The sequence below is a fragment of the Bos grunniens genome, chromosome 9 (genome assembly GCF_055505025.1).
Source record: "Bos grunniens cultivar Pamir isolate PY7600 chromosome 9, Bosgru_T2T1.0, whole genome shotgun sequence".
Taxonomy (NCBI): Eukaryota; Metazoa; Chordata; class Mammalia; order Artiodactyla; family Bovidae; genus Bos; species Bos grunniens.
In genome coordinates, this window is record NC_141173.1 from 20,711,579 (window position 1) to 20,728,745 (window position 17,167).

The following is a 17,167-nucleotide window of genomic DNA, read 5'->3' on the forward strand; positions in this document are numbered from 1 at the left end:
TCCTCCACATCTGTGAGTTTTGTAGCCATGGATGCAACCCAATACAGATCAAAAGTATTTGGGAAAAAAATTCCAAAAAGCAAAACTTTTATTTGCTATACAACAGCAATTTTTATGTAACATTTACCTTGCACTAGTGTTCTTGCCTGGAGAATCCCAGGGATGGGGGAGCCTGGTGGGCTGCCATCTCTGGGGTCGCACAGAGTTGGACACGACTGAAGCGACTTAGCAGCAGCAGGAGGTATTATAAGTAATCTAGAGATGACAAAGTATGAGAGGATATGCATAGATTATATGCAAATACTGTATCATTTTATATGAGGGGCCTGAGCAACCTTGGATTTTGGTATCCTTGCGGGATTCTGGAATCAATCCCAGGGGGATACTGAAAAACAATTGTACTTCCTAAGACAATGAAAAGAGTCTACTTAGTAAGCTCTTTTTATTCAGCTGGCATTTGCTTCTTTTGTTTCTTGTTCTTTCCTCTGAAATTCATTGAACCGAGTGAAGCTTAGTGTAAACTATGAAGTTTTTGTGATTACAATGTGTATACACTCATTGATCATAGCAAATGTACCACTCTAGTGTGAAATGTTGATAGTAAGGGAGTCTGCCTTTGTGTGAGTGCCAACTATCAGCAAACTGAGAAAACGCAACTTGATTGGCTTTTATCCTTGCTTTTTACCCTCTTTTTTAAAAAATTAATTAAAATTTGACTATATACATGTAATTTTATTTTGTTGCCCCCTCCCCTCATTCAAATAAAAAATACCCTCCACTCACATAAAAATACACAATATAGTGTGCATGCATACACACACACACACACCATGAAACAGAAGAGGTGACCATAACAACAAAAAAAGACAAGATGAAAACTCCCCAAAAAGTTGAATCTGGGGGGCTTGATAGGAACAATGGAGACATAATTCTGGTGCTCTCTTGAGCAGTTTTAAATTCCTGTCTCCAACCCCCCTCCCCTGGAATAACTGCTACTTCTTTGAAACAGACCACTGTGCTGGGTGACTTGAAGTCTCCTCACTGGAGGACTCATCTCCACGCTGTCAGAGCTGTTCCTGACGATGCTGCCAGGGTCCTTGTTTGAGCAGAGGGCTGCTGCCCACTCATGCTTGTCAAGAGACCTGTTGCCAGACTGCTGCTTGTGCTGTGATACTTCCTTCCAGGACTTCTCCTTGGAGACTAACTGTGTTGGTACTATTTGCAATAAGCTGAGTGATCTATGAACGGGGAAAAAAAAATCTCATCTCTTAACCCCAATCAGAAAACAGGCAGCTGGCGCCTCTCTTTGCCTCTCCTCTCCCCATTTCTTCTCTTCTTTGCTGTTGTTCAGTCGCTAAGTCGTGTCTAACTCTTTGCAACCCCATGAACTGTAGCATGCCAGGCTTCTCTGTCCATTACTATCTCCCCGAGTTTGTTCAAACTCATGTCCATTGAATCAGTGATGCCATCCTCTGTCGCCCCCTTCTCCTCTTGCCCTCAATTTTCCCCAGCATCAGGGTCTTTTCCAATGAGTCAGGTCTTCGCATCAGGTGGCCAAAGTTTCCTTGCAAAACCAAAGATGAGCTGGGTCAGGAATAGCAGAAGGGGAATATGCTTTCCCCTGCTCCTACCCTTGCATTCTTTCCCTTTCTTCTTCAAATTCTGCTTGGGGCCTGTTCTTTTCCACTTTCATCGGATGGAAACACTTTCATTCTTCTCTCTACCATATTTTGCTGTAATGCGTAAATTCATAGATAGAGAAGGTATCCTTTTATTTTTATTTTGAAAGTATACTTTGAAAAACATTTGAGTTTTTAAGAATAAAATTTACAAAGTTGATTATTTTAAATGTAAATTAAGAAGTTCTTAAATTCCCCAGGTCTCTAAGCTAATCAGGTCATTTTCGCTGCACCTGGGCAAAAATGCACCTGGATTCCTATGAAGTGGATTTGCAGGTAAAATAGAAGTTTTACCTCTTTCCCTCTCGTTTAAACCCAGAAAAACAAAATTAATAAAAGAAAATCAATACATACTTATTAAGCACACAGGGAGGGTTTGAATAAACAGCGGAGGCTTACAGCACTGATTCCCGCAGTGTTGTCGAAACCCCAAACTAATAACCAAATACCAATCCATAACCCTTTCCATTTCTTGGAGAATAATAGAGGTAAAGAATGGGAGAGGATAAGAAAGGGTTCAAAAGAAAACATAAATCTTAAGGTGAAAAAGCCATCAGAACCTCACGGCGCACATGACACTAGAAAAAGCAGGAACCCATGCCGAGTGGGGAACTGGCGGACAGGCGTGCGGAACCCCTGATCTCGTTGCGGACCCTACCAGGACTCCACCTCTAGGAACCATCTCATTGGAGCTCACCTGTCAGCTTGCACCCGCCCCAGCCCCCTTTCCGCATGCGCACCACGGTCCAAAGCGACTGGGTCGTCTCGAAGCACGACCCACCCCCCGAATTCCTGGTTCTGATTGGTCCGAGTGGCAGGCCCGCTCCTTAGGTCCAGCCAATGGAAAAGCCGCCTCGGCGCTCCGCCCTCCCGGCTGGCAGCTGGCGGCCCCGCAGCCTGCGAATCCGGGTGGTGAGCCGGGATGGCGGCTGTGGCGGCGTTCGCGGGCTGGCTGCTGCGGCTCCGTGCAGCCGGGGCCGACGGACCCTGGCGTCGGCTGTGTGGCGCGGGGCTGTCGAGGGGCTTCCTGCAGTCCGCCTCGGCCTACGGGGCTGCGGCCCAGAGGCGGCAGGTGGCTCACTTCACTTTCCAGCCTGACCCGGAGCCCGTGGAGTACGGTGAGCGAGGGGCTGCCCTGTCCGCTCCGCTGCAGCCCAGTCTCGCAGGCCCATGCGAGGTCACTGAGGGTGCCGCCCTGCCCGTCCTCGGCGGGGGCCGGCAAGCTGACCTCCTTGCATCGCAGCAGAGTCCCTGCCCTGCTCTCGAGAGTCCGCTACCTGTATGTCTGTGATTTCCTCCTTAGTTCCATGTTCGTGCTTTCGAGAGGCATCTCACTCGAGATGGGTGAGAGGGCGCGCGGGGTGTGCTAGGGCCGGAGAGTGCAGGGGCGTGCTTGGGAACGCCACCTTTTCTCCGCTCTCTTATCCTTGCTTTTTCAAGTCTGCCCCACCCCAGAGTTGTCCCAGCTTGCCCACGGACGTGCCACAAACTGCAGGCAGAGAGGTATGTTTAAAGAAAAAAGCAGTCCCTCCTCCCTTTTGTGTTTTTGTTTCCTTTAGTAGAGAAAACAGAGGGACTAAAGTAACTAAAGTAATTGGTTTTCCCAAGGTCACAGAACAGCTTCTTCCTAGAGATGCGAAACAGCCATCTTCCTTTCTATCTGGGCCTAGCACTGAGCTTGTGCTGGGCAAGGCTGCCACTTAGCCAAGGAAGGGTAAGCGGTGTGGGTAATGGGCGGAGGAAGACATCGCGTACTTCCAACTGCGGCAAAGAATCGAGCACCTCTCACACCTGGCCTGATGGCAGTTGCATGACTGTTGTAGCTGAGTTTTCTGTAACCTCCGAAAGATCCAGTGCCTATCATCGCAACATTGGGAACAGTAGGAAAACAGTTAACTTTTCCTTGGCTGGCTAATCACTTCTCACATGCTAGAGCCGACTTTTGGGCAAGTGTGTCAGTATTTACTTGTGAGTAATAAAAATAAGTATTTATTGAGCGCTAACCACAGGCAGGCCCTGGACAGAGAAATTTACATTCATTCTCTTATTTGATGCTTAGGACAATCTTAAGAGGTAGGTAATCTTTTTTTTCCCCCCTCAGTTTTTCATTTGGGTAGCTGAGATCTTGAGATACTTTGTCCTGGATTACACAGAGAAGTTAGTGGTATAGTGTCGCAGAGTGGGAGACCACTCAAGCAACTTAGCATGCACACAGCTTTGGAATCTAATTATTCAGATTCCAGAGCTTCCATTCTAAACAATGTGCTAAAATTCATGTGGAAACTATTTACTAAGAGGTATTCTGGTTTTGTGAAATAGTAGACACCATAAAGGTGAGCACAATTTTTTCTCACCAACAATATGAACCTTGAATTCTGTCTTCAAAGAAACTAGCCCAATACTTGAGAAATAGCGCAGGTCTTCTTAACCTTCTTCCATAATTATGAAATTACTAAAGCTTGAGTAAAATGATAATAAAATGCTTGTTCTTATTATAAAAATAACAAAAGAATATTACAGATAATTTGAATAATAGAAAAAACAAAAAAGATAATCTCAACACCCACTACTGTAAATATTGCTAATATTTCTGGATGTATCTTTTAGGGATTTCATTCCAATTTAGTGGAATTAAAGAATTCCACTGATAAAATGGGGCTTTCCAGATGGCTCAGTGGTAGAGAATCTGCCTGCCAGTGCAGGAGACATGGGTTGGATTCCTGGGTTTGGAAGATCCCCTGGAAGAGGAAATGGCAACCCACTCCAGTATACTTGCCAGGATAATCCCATGGACACAGGAGCCTAGTGGGCTACAGTCCATAGAGTCATAAAGAGTTGAATACAACTGAGTGAGCACACTAAAATGAATGGGATAAAAATTTCCCATAATTGTAGTTTTAATATAAATACAATTCGCATTATTTAATCAGAAGCATTTCCCCATATTGTTTTTTATAGCTTTCTTTAGAAAAATGTTTTGGGAATTCCCTGGGGGTCCAGTGGTTAGGACTCCATGCTTTGGAATTGGTGTCAGAATTGTGTGTGCTCGTGCACTCACGTGTGCACACACACACACACTCACTCACTATGGGGTATTTTGTGCTAACTGCACTTTGTTTTGATATGCATTTATTTCATTTCTATTGAATATGTCCCCATATATTTGCTAGATTTCTTTGCACTTGTGGGAATTGAACGTTCCTTGTTTCTGTGTACTTTAAAAGTTTGTACACGGTGCTGTTTTTTCTGTCAGTACTAATGCTACCTACCATTTTTGAGCAGCTATGTATTCCAGGTGGCGGTGTAGACATCAGTCTACAATCCTCCCAGTAACCCTGTTGAGTTAAAGAGCATTATGCTCATTTCACAGATGAGAAAATTGAGGCTTAGAGATGTTGGTGGCTCGCCCAAGTCTGCTAAGTAGCAGACCAAGAATTTGAACCCAGATGTGTCTAACTCCAAAGCCTCCTATACAAATGTTGTACTAATGTTTTGTGTGGTAAAGATACTAATGAATATATTTATTCTCTCTCTGCCTTAATATATTGTTATCTCTCTGACTTTCATTTGTGCTGCAAATAATGTTTATTCTTTTGATTATTTTGACACATGAAAGGGCCTCCCTAAATAGAGTGGTGGTCACAGTGGACTCTGAGGAGGTGACATTTAAACTGTACTGTAAAGAAAGGTAAAGGAATCACTTCTGCAAGGACCAGAGAGCAAGTTTGTTTTCCAGGAAGAAACAAGGGCAAGCAAGGGTGAAGTCTCTGGGGTGGGGTGAGTTTGTGCTGTAGGACCCGAGAAAGCCACTGTGGTTGGGATGTTCTGAGTAGGGGATGGTAGGCAGCTCTCAAAGGTCAAGTGTAGAAGGAAGAGTCCTTGTATTGTGGGGATGAGGGTGTTCTTTCAAGTACAGTAAGTCCCCAAAGTACCAATGAATTCTGTTCTGAGAGCATGTGCGAAGTTGTTTGTTGGTAAGTCCAACCAAGTTAGCCTAGGTACCCAGCTAACTCAGTCTACTATATGGTACTGTACTGTAATAGGGTTATAATCTGTTCACATCTTTGAAAGTTCACAGCTTGAAGGTTCACATGTAGGGGACTTACTGTTTTAGAACTTTTAGTGTTGGGAACAATATAAATAACAAGAGGTTAGAAAGCATAAAGTTTATATGAGGAACAGGAATTAGTGAGTTTATTTGGAGGAGAATGGGAAGGGGTAGGAAATAAGTTTGGAAAAGTAAATGGAGGTGCCAGGCACCAGTAATTGCAGGGATTATCTTATTGAGTGGGGGAGGGAAGGTTAACCAGTGCAGAGTAGACGGTCCATAAATATTGGACATTTGGTAGTAGTTATCTCACTGAATTCTCACAGTCGTCCTACATATTAGATAGTATTATCCATGTTTTGTAGCAAAGGAAGCTGAATGTCAGTAAAGTAGCCTTCCCAGAGTCACACAGGGAGTAGCTGGCATACCATGGTCTCAGGTGCTTTAGCTCTGTGGATTGTCTCTGTCTCCCTTCCGTGCTGCAAAGGGAATAGTTGCTCAGAATAACTGAGTGCTGCTCATCAGACTGGTACTGCAGCATCACCTTCCCTCACTCCCCTTTGCCCGGAATTGTCTTTGACGTGTGACATTGGTAGAATTTTTTTCCCTACTCCATTCCTTTGTTTTTAAGTGGTTGATGAACAATTTGCTCTGTGTATTTTTTAATTTTTAAGAAACAGCCTCATAGGTTTATTTGCTCAGCCATTCACTCAGCAGATACTTACTGAGCACTTGTTACATGTTAGATACTGTTGTAAGGTCTGAGCACGTTGCTATGATCAAAGGCACTAAGAACCCCTGCCCTCTTGGAGTTTATGTTCTATTATGTCCCTTACATCCTGCCAGCATGCCACTTTATTTTTGTAGCAATGATAATGACCTGGCTTATTTTTTATTTACAATTAAAATATTTTTTATTCCCTTCCGGTATGGTTTAATTCAGAATATTGAATATAGTTCCCTGTGCTATACAGTCTATTTTATATATAGTAGTTCGATCTGCTAATCTCAGACTCCTGATTTATTGCCTCCTCCATCTTTGGTAACCATAAATTTTGTTTTCTATGTCTGTGAGTCTGTTTCTATTTTGTAAATAAGTTCATTTGTAGCATATTTTAGATTCCACATATAACTGATAACATGATATTTGTCTTTTTTTTCCCCTGACTTAATTGGGCTTTCCTGGTGGCTCAGGTGGTAAAAGATTCTTCCTGCAGTGAGGGAGAACCAGGTTCGATCCCTGGGTCAGGAAGATCCCCTATAGAAAGAAATGGCAACCCACTCCAGTATTCTTGCCTGGAAAATCCCATGGACAGAGGAGCCTGGCGGGCTACAATTCTTGGGGTTACAAAGAGTCGGACACAACTGAGCTTTGAACTCTGACTTAATTCACTTAGTATTATATTATTATAATCTCTAGGTTGATCCATGTTTCTGAAAACAGCATTATTTCATTCCTTTTTTATGGATGAGTACTATTCCATTGTGTATATGTACCGTATCTTCTTTATCCATTTGTCTGTTGATGGACATTTAGATTGCTTCCAGGTCTTGGCTATTGTAAATAGCGCTGCAGTGAACACTGGATTACAAGTATATTTTCGAATTAGAGTTTTCTTTGGATATATGCCAAGGAATGGGATTGTAGGATCATATGGTAGCTCTAATTTTAGTTTTTTAAGGGACTTGATACTGTTTTCTAGTGTGGGTTACATCCCCACCATCAGTGTTGGGCGGGGGGTTCCTTTTCTCCACACCCTCTCCAGCATTTATTTGTAGATGTTTTAATGATGGCCATTCTGACCAGTGTGAGGTAATATCTCATTGTAATTTTGATGTGCATTTCTCTAATAATTAGTGAAACTGACCATCTTTTCTTTTGCCTCTTGGCCAGAAGATGACCTGTTTTTCATTTTTTTTAAATTTTATTTTATTTTTAAACTTTACATAATTGTATTATTTTTGCCAAATATCAAAATGAATCCACCTGTTTTACATGATGTTCTATTTCAGACAGTTTTGAGTAAGCAGCTCTGAGTGAGTGAGTGAAAGTCACTCAGTCGAATCCAACTCTGTGACCCGGTGGACTATACAGTCCATGGAATTCTCCAGGCCAGAATACTGGAGTGGGTAGCCTTTCCCTTCTCCAGGGGATCTTCCCAACCCAGGAATCGAACCGAGGTCTCCCACATTGTAGGCAGATTCTTTACCAGCTGAGCCACAAAGGAAGCAGCTCTGATCTAACCATAAAACACTGTTTTACGAGGATACCCTTTAGCTTTCATCTTTGGCTTGGGAAATTGCACTGCTGTGTATATTTAAGTTTGTTTTGTTATAACTTTTTATCTTAGGAAAGAAGAGTCATCAGTCCAGCTTTGAAATTTTGCAGCCAGTTAATGATACTGGTAATTGTGTGATTTGACAACTGGATTTAATAATTTTGTAGTGGTGTTCAGAAACCCTTTTCTTTTCTTTTTTTAAAAGTCTTTCCAGTGGCACAGCTCTGATTAGATATGGTCAGTGTATGCTTATCTTATCAGGAGGGAAGATTAGGCATACTTTATCAATAGTTTTTGCTGTCACCTCCAGGAAAATAAGTAATTCTAAGGAAAATAAATATTTAAATGATATTACCTCTGAATAACTTGTGATTTCTTCCTGACTCATCCATAAATCATACTGCATATTTAAAAAGAATCAAAAGTAAATATTGCTCTATTAAAAATTGTCATTTAAAGCTTTTAAAACCATCCAGTAGAAGAGTAGTTAATCTAAAACCCCAAAATTCTGATTCTGTTCAGAAAACTAAGTATTCAGGAGTGAAAGATTATGTGTTCATATGGAAATATAACCTTTAAATACCCTTACCTGTAAATTATTTTCATATAAGATGAGCAAATTCTTTGTGGTTATCAAGCAATACTGTCCATATTCACCCTTGGAGACTTGCCAAGCTGCAGTTCACTGAGATATCTTAGGGGCATTCAGTATTAATTCAAATGATCAGCAGACTTGAAATAAATACTAGCATAGTTGTTTAAGCATTTTCATTCTCCCTAGAGTCTTAGCTGTGAAAATCCTCATAGATTTTCATAGATAAAAATTTTACTTTAGGAAATGTTTGAAAGAGGAGAAGGAGTGGGAATGTCATGGTGGTTGAGAAAACAGTTTACCCTAAACCATCATCATCTGATACCCAGCATCAGTCAAATCTTCCAAGAATTTTTCTAGAATGGAGAAAAGGATTTAAGCAAAGTACCTATTAAATGATTTATTCTTAGCCTGAAGAAAAATAACTTGTGAGGTAATTATGGACATGGAGTGTGATGGTGATATGACAACAATTTCTTGAATAAATTCCTATTCTCCACACCAGAAATATGAGTAGAAACAGGCTTTATTATGGGCTCAGAAGGCAGCGGGGCAGATCTGATTGAGTATTTGTTGTTCAGTCACTGAGTTGTGTCTGACTCTTTGTGACCCCATGGACTGCAGCACACCAGGCTTCCCTGTCCTTCACTGTCTCTTGGAGGTTGCTCAAACCTGTGTGCATTGAGTCGGTGATCATACAGACTGTCATTCAGCAGTGTGGAAGGGATCAGAGAGATGTGTGAGTCCAGAGCTGGACAGAGAATCAGAAGGCTGGGTGTCAATGGAAGATGGCAAATTGGAGGTGTCCTGAGTCAGAGCCTGCTGTGGAGCCAGGCTGTTCTGGGGATAGGTCTCCAGGAAAAGGACAGGTGACCAGGGTCTCATGGCTGCAGGTTGAAGGCAACAGCAGTTGCTGTTGTGATCCAGCCTGGGAATTAGACCTTGGCTTTGAGGACACACAGGCAGCTGCAGTTCACAGAATTTAGGTGGGCCAGTGGTTGGGGAATAAGCAGCAGGCATTGGAATTTGATAACTGCATGGCTATGGATTAAGGTGCATGGATCAGGCGCTGACATGAAGACAGTGGTGGTTTAGTTGCTAAGTCATGTCCAACTCTTGCAACCCCATGGACTGTAGCCTGCCAGGCTCCTTCCTCTTTCCATGGGGATTCTCCAGGCAAGAATACTGGAGTGGATTGCCATTTCCTTCTCCAGGGGATCTTCCTGACCCAGGAATTGAACCCGGGTCTCCTTCATTGCAGGCAGATTCTTTATCAACTGAGCTACGAAGACAGAGCTTGAGCATCAGAGAAGACATGGGCAGAAAGGAACTTTTTTTTGCTCTGAGTTGTGTTTTCACAGATGATTTGACCCTAAATTTCTAGGAAGACCATGGGCACTGGGCAGCACTGAGGCTTAAATCAAAGCTCTAAAATCATGATTATTTCTGAATTCTGACATTTGGAACTTTATCAAATAAAGCTTCATACCATTCAGAATAATGGCCAAGGTCAACGTGAAGCACAGAGACACAGTCCAGAGTCTAACAAAAGTCAGCTAGTATTTATTCAGTGCTCACTGGTCATGCACTCTTCACTGTTCTGTGCATTTATTGTTCCATTTAATCGTCTTAACAGCCCATTTAGGGGGATAGAGATTGGCTGACAGAGATTCTACTTGAGCAATAAGATAATAGGAAGGACCAAGGCATGGGATTGTAGAGTTATCCAAACAGTTCTGGGCGCTGAAGTTCTTTTAGCCTTTCTCATTGTTTATGGTCCATGGCTATTTGCTCTTATTGGCACATTTAACACATGCCATTGGTCATGTGTATTTGTTATGACCTATGTTCCTAAAACCCATCCAGGGCATCTTCCCAGACCCCTCCCACTCTGCTTGCTTCTCTATACTGACTTTGCTTACCTTTTATTTATGTGGACACATATTTGTTCAACTTTATTGTATTCTTTCTTTCTTTTTTTTTTTTTAGTAGTTGTTTTTAAATTGTTTAATATGTTTCAGTTTTGGCTCCTTAACAAGCATCTTAAAGTTGTATTGCTTTTATATCTTCCACAGAGACCTTACCATGGTAAATAATCCAGTAAATTTGTGTAATATATTCCATGCTTTCCTTTCTACCTTGGCTTTAATCAAAGTTTAATTGACTGTTAAAAAACTGATTATTTTTTATGTAATAATACATGATTTTTTCTTTTTTCTTTTTTTAAAATTTTCACAGGGCAGACTCAGAAAATGAATCTCTTCCAGGCAGTAACAAGTGCCTTAGATAACTCATTGGCCAAAGATCCTACGGCAGGTAAACTTCCTTGGTGCTTGACTGTGGTTGTTGTTGTTTAGTTGGTAAGTCATGTCTGACTGTTTTGCAACCCTATGGACTGTAGCCCACCTGACTCCCCTGTCCATGGGATTTCCCAGTCAAGAATACTGGCGTGGGTTGCCATTTCTTTCTCCAGGGGATCTTTCTGACCCAGGGATCGAACCCTCGTCTTCTGCATTGGCAGGCAGATTTGTTACTGCTGAGCCACCAGGGAAGCCCTGCTTGACTATGGTAGTTGTGTTAATTCAGAATTGAAGATTTGCTGTAAATGTTTGTCTGGAGCTCAATGGATAGCATTATATCTACTTGAAATTTAAAAAAAAATTTATTATTGTTATTATTTTTTTTACTTTACAATATTGTATTGGTTTTGCCATACATCAACATGCATCCGCCACGGGTGTACACATGTTCCCCATCCTGAACCCCCCTCCCACCTCCCTCCCCATACCATCCCTCTGGGTCATCCCAGTGCACCAGCCCCAAGCTTCCTGTATCTTGCGTCGAACCTGGACTGGCAGTTCATTTCTTATATGATATTATACATGTTTTAATGCCATTCTCCCAAATCATTCCCTGCCCCCCCAACCGCCCCCCCCCCCCCAGCACAGAGTCCAAAAGACTATTCTATACATCTGTGTCTCTTTTGCTGTCTCGCATACAGGGTCATCGTTACCATCTTTCTAAATTCCATATATATGCGTTAGTATACTGTATTGGTGTTTTTCTTTCTGGCTTACTTCACTCTGTGTAATAGGCTCCAGTGTCATCCACCTCATTAGAACTGATTCAAATGTATTCTTTTTAATGGCTGAGTAACACTCCATTGTGTCTATGTACCACAGCTTTCTTATCCATTCATCTGCCGATGGACATCTAGGTTGCTTCCTTGAAATTTTTACAAGACCTGAACAAATGCTTAAGGCTAAATAATCAAATTATGATATTAAACACATTTTTATCCTCTTATTATGAATTAGTTCTCATGTATATCTGACACTGACATTATTAAATTAATTTTTTTCCATGGTATGTGTGGTCCTGATAATACATTAACATAATACCTTTTAAAATATGTGCTGTTGTTTGTCTAGCATATAGAAAAAGTGGAAAATACCACTTTGTTCAGCTATCTATTTATTGATATAAAATTAAAGTTTAGTTCTGTGCTTTCCTTTGGGATACATTATCATTCAACTTGTAAGATTTTTTTTGGAAAATAACTTTAATATTAATAATTAACTTTATGAGTACCTTATCTTACTAAATTATTGATATAAAAAGAGTTGTGCTGCTGTGCATTTTCTAAATTAGATTGACTTGGCTTTATATGTATATTTAGTATACCTTGGGTTTCCCCTTGAGAATCTCAGTTTTTAAGGTCAAGTGGAAAGCAGGTTAGTTTTTAGGAGAAGTGAGAGCTGGACTTGCTTTGTTTTGAAACAGAATGACTGATATAGTCATGTAGATAAGGGTGAGTTATTTTCTTGAGGTCTTTGAAGCTGGTGAGGTGCATTAATGGGACTAGAATTCAGCTTTGTGAACATCCCCTTATTCAGTTTAATTTGCCTTGCCTACGTAGCACCCCTGAGTTTTCACCAGAACGATTCTTTGCCTTGCTCTTTATATTCCATTATACTTCAGTCTATGTCACTTTCCTGCTGCTGCTAAGGCGCTTCAGTCGTGTCCGACTCTGTGCGACCCCATAGATGGGCAGCCCACCAGGCTCCCCTGTCCCCGGGATTCTCCAGGCAAGAACATTGGAGTGGGTTGCCATTTCCTTCTCCACTTTCCTACTTGTCACTATTCTCTCCGCTTGAAATGCTGTTCTTTCAGCTTCTTCAAATTGCTGACTCTCATTGTATATGGTATATTAGAAAAAAAAAGAAAATCAGGGGACTTCCCTGGTGGTCCAGTGGTTAAGACTTCGCCTTTCAATGCAGGGGGTGCGGGTTAGATCCCAGATTGGAAAGCCAAGATCCCATATGCCTTGCAACAAAAGAACCAAAAACATAAAAACAGAAGCAATATTGTAACAAATTCAATTAAAGACTTGAAAAATGATCCACAGGATTCTTTAAAAAAGGGAGGGGGAATCATTAACCTCCCCCCCCTCCCCGCCCAAGCCAATAGAAACACCCCTCAAAAGCCACTGCCCAAGTGACATATAAGCCTAGAGTGTGAGTCACAGTTCTGCCTCTTGCTTTCTGGCTTGTTAAGTTACTTGACTACTTTTCTGACCTCATTTCCTTCATGGGTGAAACAAGGTGAGGTTCCAGATTAGTGTTTCTTTCACAACGGAGGATCCTCCCCGTGCACTTCACACTGTCTGGAGACCCTGTTGGCTGTTACCACTCTGTGCGGTCAGCAGCCCACCCACTGCACGGAGACCAGGCGTGTTGCTCTGTGCCTACAATGCACAGGACAGGCCACTATGACAGAAGGATCATCCAGTCCAAAGTGTCACTAAGGTCTAAATTGGCAAACCTTGCTTTAGATCTCGGGATCCATTTCTGTTTTCTAATTTCGTATGTAGACACTTACATTACTCATTGTTAGACTCATTTAGGAATGATTAGATACAACATGTTCTTTATTATTTTTCAGTAATATTTGGTGAAGACGTTGCCTTTGGTGGAGTCTTTAGATGTACTGTCGGCTTGCGAGACAAGTATGGTAAGTTAGTATCCTTATATATGAACAGTATTCCTGTAGAGTTTACACATCTTGGCAGTACAAAGTATGCCTGTTAAAATGTTTGCCATGTCCTTATTGCATCATCAGATTCCTTTTGTCTCCACAGCCACCTCCAGACTCCTTTGGCCTAAGTTTCACTAAATGTGTTCTAACTGTAGCTTCCCTCTGGTCTAGTTCATATTCTGTGTATTATAGATTCCAAAGTATTCTACATTAAATGTATTGTTTGTCGTGTCATTCATACATCTGGGAATCTTCAACCTCTTATTGCTGCCCTGCCTTTGCCAGTTTCAGTCCCATTCAAAGTTCTGCCCTATTGGTCACTGCTAATAGATTTCATCTTTTATTATGTGCATTAGGATTCTCCAGAGAAATCAAACCATTAGGATATACCTATGTGTGAGTAGGTGTGTGTGTGTGTATAAAATATACCTGTATATGTATATATTTTTATATCTATATGTGCTGTAGTGTGCTCAGTCGCTTCAGTCATGTCCAGCTTTCTGACCCCATGGACCTTAGTTCGCCAGGCTCCTCTGTCCATGGGATTTTCTGAGCAAGAATATTGGAGTGTGTTTCCATGCCTTCCTCCAGGGGACCTTCAGGACTCAGAGATCTCCTGTATCTTCTGCAATGCAGGTGGATTTTTTTTTTTTTTGCCTCTGAGCCTCTGGGGACGCCCCATCTGTATCTATGTTTATACCTGTATATACTTCCCAGATGGTGCTACTGGTAAAGAACCCGCCTGCCAATGCAGGAGACATGAGAGACACGGGCTCGATCCCTGGGTTGGGAAGATGCCCTGGAGGAGGAAATGGCAACCCATTCCAGTATTTTTGCCTGGAGAATCCCTTGGACAGAAGAGTCACCGGTTACGGTCCATAGGGTTACAAAAAGTCAGACAGGACTGAGGCGGCTTAGCACAATACATAGATCTATATTGAGAGAGCGAGAATCAGAGATCTATATTTTAAGGAATTGGCTCACACCATAGTGGGGCTCACAACTCAGAAATCTGTAGGGCAAGCCAGCCGACTAGAAAACCAAGCAGTCCTCAGGACAAATTTCTTCTGGTTTGGGAAACCTTAGTCTTTCCCTTTAAGGCCTTCAAGTGATTGGATGAAGCCCATCCACATTAAGAAGGATAATCTGGTTTACTTAGATGTTAATCACGTCTAAAAATATCTTCCCAGAGTATCTAGACTGGTATCTGACAGCCGGGCCATATCACCTAGCCAGCTGGACACCTGTTATTAAGCATCGCAGCATCCTTCCACGTTTCATCCCTGCCAGTTAGTATCTTCTGCCTGGCACGTGATCCATTTCTGCCCATTGCTATCGCTTACTTCATTCAACTCAGAGTTAAAGCCATCAGAGGAGGCATACTGGCCCATTCCAACATCCTCACAGCAGATTTGCTCTGTAAGGCATGTGTTCCAACACCTTGCTGTTGCGCTGCCTTCCTTGGAGGCGCTTTGACCTTTCGTCTGTTTCCTCAGTCTTATCTAATCTGGAAATCAAAGCAGTTGAGTTTGGGTAGGAGTTGACACTTGCCTTCCTTCTGGCCTTTACCACTGCCCTGTAAAGCTCATGTGGGTGGAAAAAGGAGTGAGGGGCTTTAAGATTTTTTTTTTCCTCCCAGTTGTTCCTTCTTGTTCCCCTCTTCCTCTGATGTTATACTTGCATCCAGGAAACCCTAGCTGAATCCAGGAAATCAAGTGTTCCATCCCACTTGTCAGGAGCTCTCAGGTAGTTCTTTCCCCTTCCCTTTACACCAGTTTGGTTTGGGTCCTGTCCCTCTCTGCTTTCTCTTCGCTGTCTATTTTAATAGAGTCGAGATTGCTGGTTGCATCTCAGCCATCTCAAACTATCTCAATTAGCCCCAGCTAATTCTGACTGCTAGAGACTTTAGATCTTCAAAAAGAAATCAAAGGGACTTCCCTGCTGGTTCAGTGGTTGGAAATTTGCCTCCCAATCAGGGGATGTGGGTTCCATTCCTGATTGGGAAACTAAAAGTCCACATGCTGTGGGGCAGCTAAGCCCTGTGCACTGCGACCGCTGAAGCCTGCAGGCTCTAAGAGCCCATGCTCTGTACCAGGGGAAACCTGTGTCCTGCAACTAGAGGAAGCCCTCACCCTGCAAAGAAGACCCAGTGTAGCCAAACAAACAAACAAAAAAAATAGAAACCTTTATGCATTTGCTTTCTAAATGCATATGCATTATAGGAAATTTGCAAGATGTAGAAAAGCATAATGGAGAAGGCAATGGCACCCGACTCCAGTACTCTTGCCTGGGAAATCCCATGGACGGAGGAGCCTGGTAGGCTTGCAGTCCACGGGGTCGCTAAGAGTCGGACACGACTGAGCGACTTCACTTTCACTTTCCACTTTCATGCATTTGAGAAGGAAATGGCAACCCACTCCAGTGTTCTTGCCTGGAGAATCCCAGGGACGGGGGAGCCTGGTAGGCTGCCGTCTATGGGGTCACACAGAGTCGGACACGACTGAAGTGACTTAGCAGCAGCAGCAGAAAAGCATAAAGAAGAAAATAAAAATTGCCCAAACCAGCAGAGAGAAACTCGAGAAAACCACTATACATATCTTGATATTATATACACTTCAAGGACATATTTGAATATATTTATATATATTAACTAATATTTAAAGTGTAGAATTAGACTTTTTTTTTCCTTAGGATTTTTGACTCTGTTTACATTGCCCATCTGTTGTTGCTTGCTGTCTGTTTTGTCCAGTAGAGACCTTAGCATATTAATCACGTGTGTGTGCGTGCGTGCCTGCTCAGTCGCTCAGTCGTGACTCTTTGCAACCCTATGGACTATGGCCCTCCAGGTTTTTCTGTCCATGGGATTCTCCAGGCAAGAATACTGGAGTGGGTTGCCATTTCCTTCTCCAGGGGATTTTCCAGACCCAGGGATTGAACTGGCGTCTCCTGTATCTGCTGCATTGCAGACGCATTCTTTACTGCTGAGCCACCAGGGAAGCCTAGCGTATTAATCATAGTTGTTTTAAATCCCCAGTCTGATAATTCCAGCATCCTTGCCACATCTGGTTCTGATGCCTGTGCTGTCTCTTCAAACTGTGCTTTTTGCCTTTTGGTGTGCCTTGTCATTCTTCCCTTGTTAGCCAGACGTGATGCATTGGGTAAAAGGAACTGCTGTAAATAGGCCTTTAGGAATGAGGCGGTAAGGTGTTCGTGGGGTAAGGGACAGTGTTCTGTAATCCTCTGATTTGGTTTGTCTTTTAAGTGAGCCTGTGCCCTTGGACCATGAGTTTCCCAAATGTTTCTCAGCTTTTTCTCTCCACCTCTGGTAGAACTGGGTGGCTAGAGAGAGCGGGAGTTGGGTCTTTTCCTGCCTTGAGATCAGCTGGGTTCTGATGCTACACAGGCGTTTGGGCTGTGCTTAACTAGCAGGTTTTACTTGAAATGGGAGTGGTTCAGAATGGTTCCTTGTTTACTTCGCCTGCTGGAGGCAAGAGGGGATTTTCTCTGACATTTACTATGGAAACCTGATCGA

The 17,167-nt window shown here is 42.5% G+C and overlaps 1 protein-coding gene across 6 annotated transcripts in view; it reads left to right on the forward strand.

Annotated features, from left to right (window-relative positions):
* Positions 1–2,578: 2,578 nt before the first annotated feature.
* BCKDHB (branched chain keto acid dehydrogenase E1 subunit beta) overlaps positions 2,579–17,167 on the forward strand; it is a 331,336-nt gene continuing 316,747 nt past the window's right edge. For 5 of the 6 annotated variants that reach the window (XM_086316301.1, XM_086316300.1, XM_086316302.1 and 2 more), the window contains exons 1-3: positions 2,579–2,797; positions 10,837–10,914; positions 13,543–13,611. In XM_086316301.1, the coding sequence (XP_086172427.1) occupies positions 2,602–2,797; positions 10,837–10,914; positions 13,543–13,611 (343 nt within the window). In that variant the 5' untranslated portion in view covers positions 2,579–2,601. Of the gene's footprint in view, positions 2,798–3,239; positions 3,394–10,836; positions 10,915–13,542; positions 13,612–17,167 lie in introns of those variants that run through there. The other variant, XM_086316303.1, reaches the window with a different exon arrangement.